Source organism: Branchiostoma belcheri, unplaced genomic scaffold, assembly GCF_001625305.1.
Source record: "Branchiostoma belcheri isolate BF01 breed outbred unplaced genomic scaffold, Haploidv18h27 scaffold533, whole genome shotgun sequence".
Taxonomy (NCBI): Eukaryota; Metazoa; Chordata; class Leptocardii; order Amphioxiformes; family Branchiostomatidae; genus Branchiostoma; species Branchiostoma belcheri.
This window is the reverse complement of record NW_017804169.1, coordinates 20,083-21,087: the sequence shown is the minus strand read 5'-3', so window position 1 is coordinate 21,087 and position 1,005 is coordinate 20,083. Positions and strand designations below refer to the sequence as shown.

Here is a 1,005-nt window from a genome sequence, read left to right as displayed (position 1 = left end):
GCTCGGGACGTCTCCCAAGACGAGCATGTTTGCCCAAGGGAGATACAAGTTCTGGGATGTCGACGAAAGATCTGGGGAGGAAAGCAAGTACAGCAGCAGAGGCGTGGTAAACGGCCGGCGTGTGCAGATGTACAGAGACACAGGCAGTTCCATGACATATGTCAACCAGAAATTTGTGCCCCAAGGATGCGTACCAAGAGACACAGTTAAGGTCAGGCTGGCAAACGGAACAGTCGACACAATCCCGACAGCAAGGGTTAAGCTGGAAGTGGGAGAAGATACGAGGATGATGGAGGTCGGCGTGATGAACACTCCATATCCAGTTCTACTCGGGAATGACTACGAGATGGCATGTGTCGCCACCCGAGCCCAGACCAAGAAGCAGGAAGAAGCGGCAAGGAGAGTTGCCGAAGATGAGAAGAAGACTGGGGTCAAGGCCAGTCCGATCGTCCCGGTTGGGGACGGGAAGGAGACCGAGTCCAAGGAGGAGGACTGTAGGTCAGTCAATACCGACGAAAAGGGTGCGCAGCCACCGAGGGTGTTTGAAGTGAGCCCTGATGTGCTGAGGAAACAGCAACGTGATGATGTGTCCCTGCAGTCAGCATGGAAAGGATGCTGTGAGTGAAACACAGGCTAAGGGGCTGGAGACGTGCTTCGTCAAGAACAGGGATGGATTTCTCATGAGGAAGTGGACCAAGTGGTCGAGATCTGGGGAGGATCGTGAGGGAAGTGATGCGGTGATGCAGGTTGTAGTGCCCATGGTTCACCGTCAGGAGATGCTTCGGTTGGCTCACTCGATACCGCTGTCAGGTCACCTCGGAGTCACGCGCACAAAGGAACGCGTGCTGGAGCATTTCTACTGGCCGGCAATGGGTAGAGACGTCAAGAAGTTCTGCAAAAGCTGCCCGGAGTGCCAGAAGACAGCGACTCGTCGAGCTGACGACAGACACACAATGGTGTGCCCACCTGTTATCGGCGAGCCGTTCAGGAGGCTAGGCATCGACA

At 55.3% G+C, this 1,005-nt stretch overlaps 1 protein-coding gene across 1 annotated transcript in view; it reads left to right on the top strand.

Annotated features, from left to right (window-relative positions):
- LOC109481038 overlaps nucleotides 1-729 on the top strand; it is a 2,044-nt gene extending 1,315 nt beyond the window's left edge. The window contains exon 1 of the mRNA XM_019783514.1: nucleotides 1-729. This exon is cut by the window's left edge and continues 1,315 nt beyond it. Coding sequence (XP_019639073.1) covers nucleotides 1-625 — 625 coding nt within the window. The 3' untranslated portion in view covers nucleotides 626-729.
- Nucleotides 730-1,005: the final 276 nt, after the last annotated feature.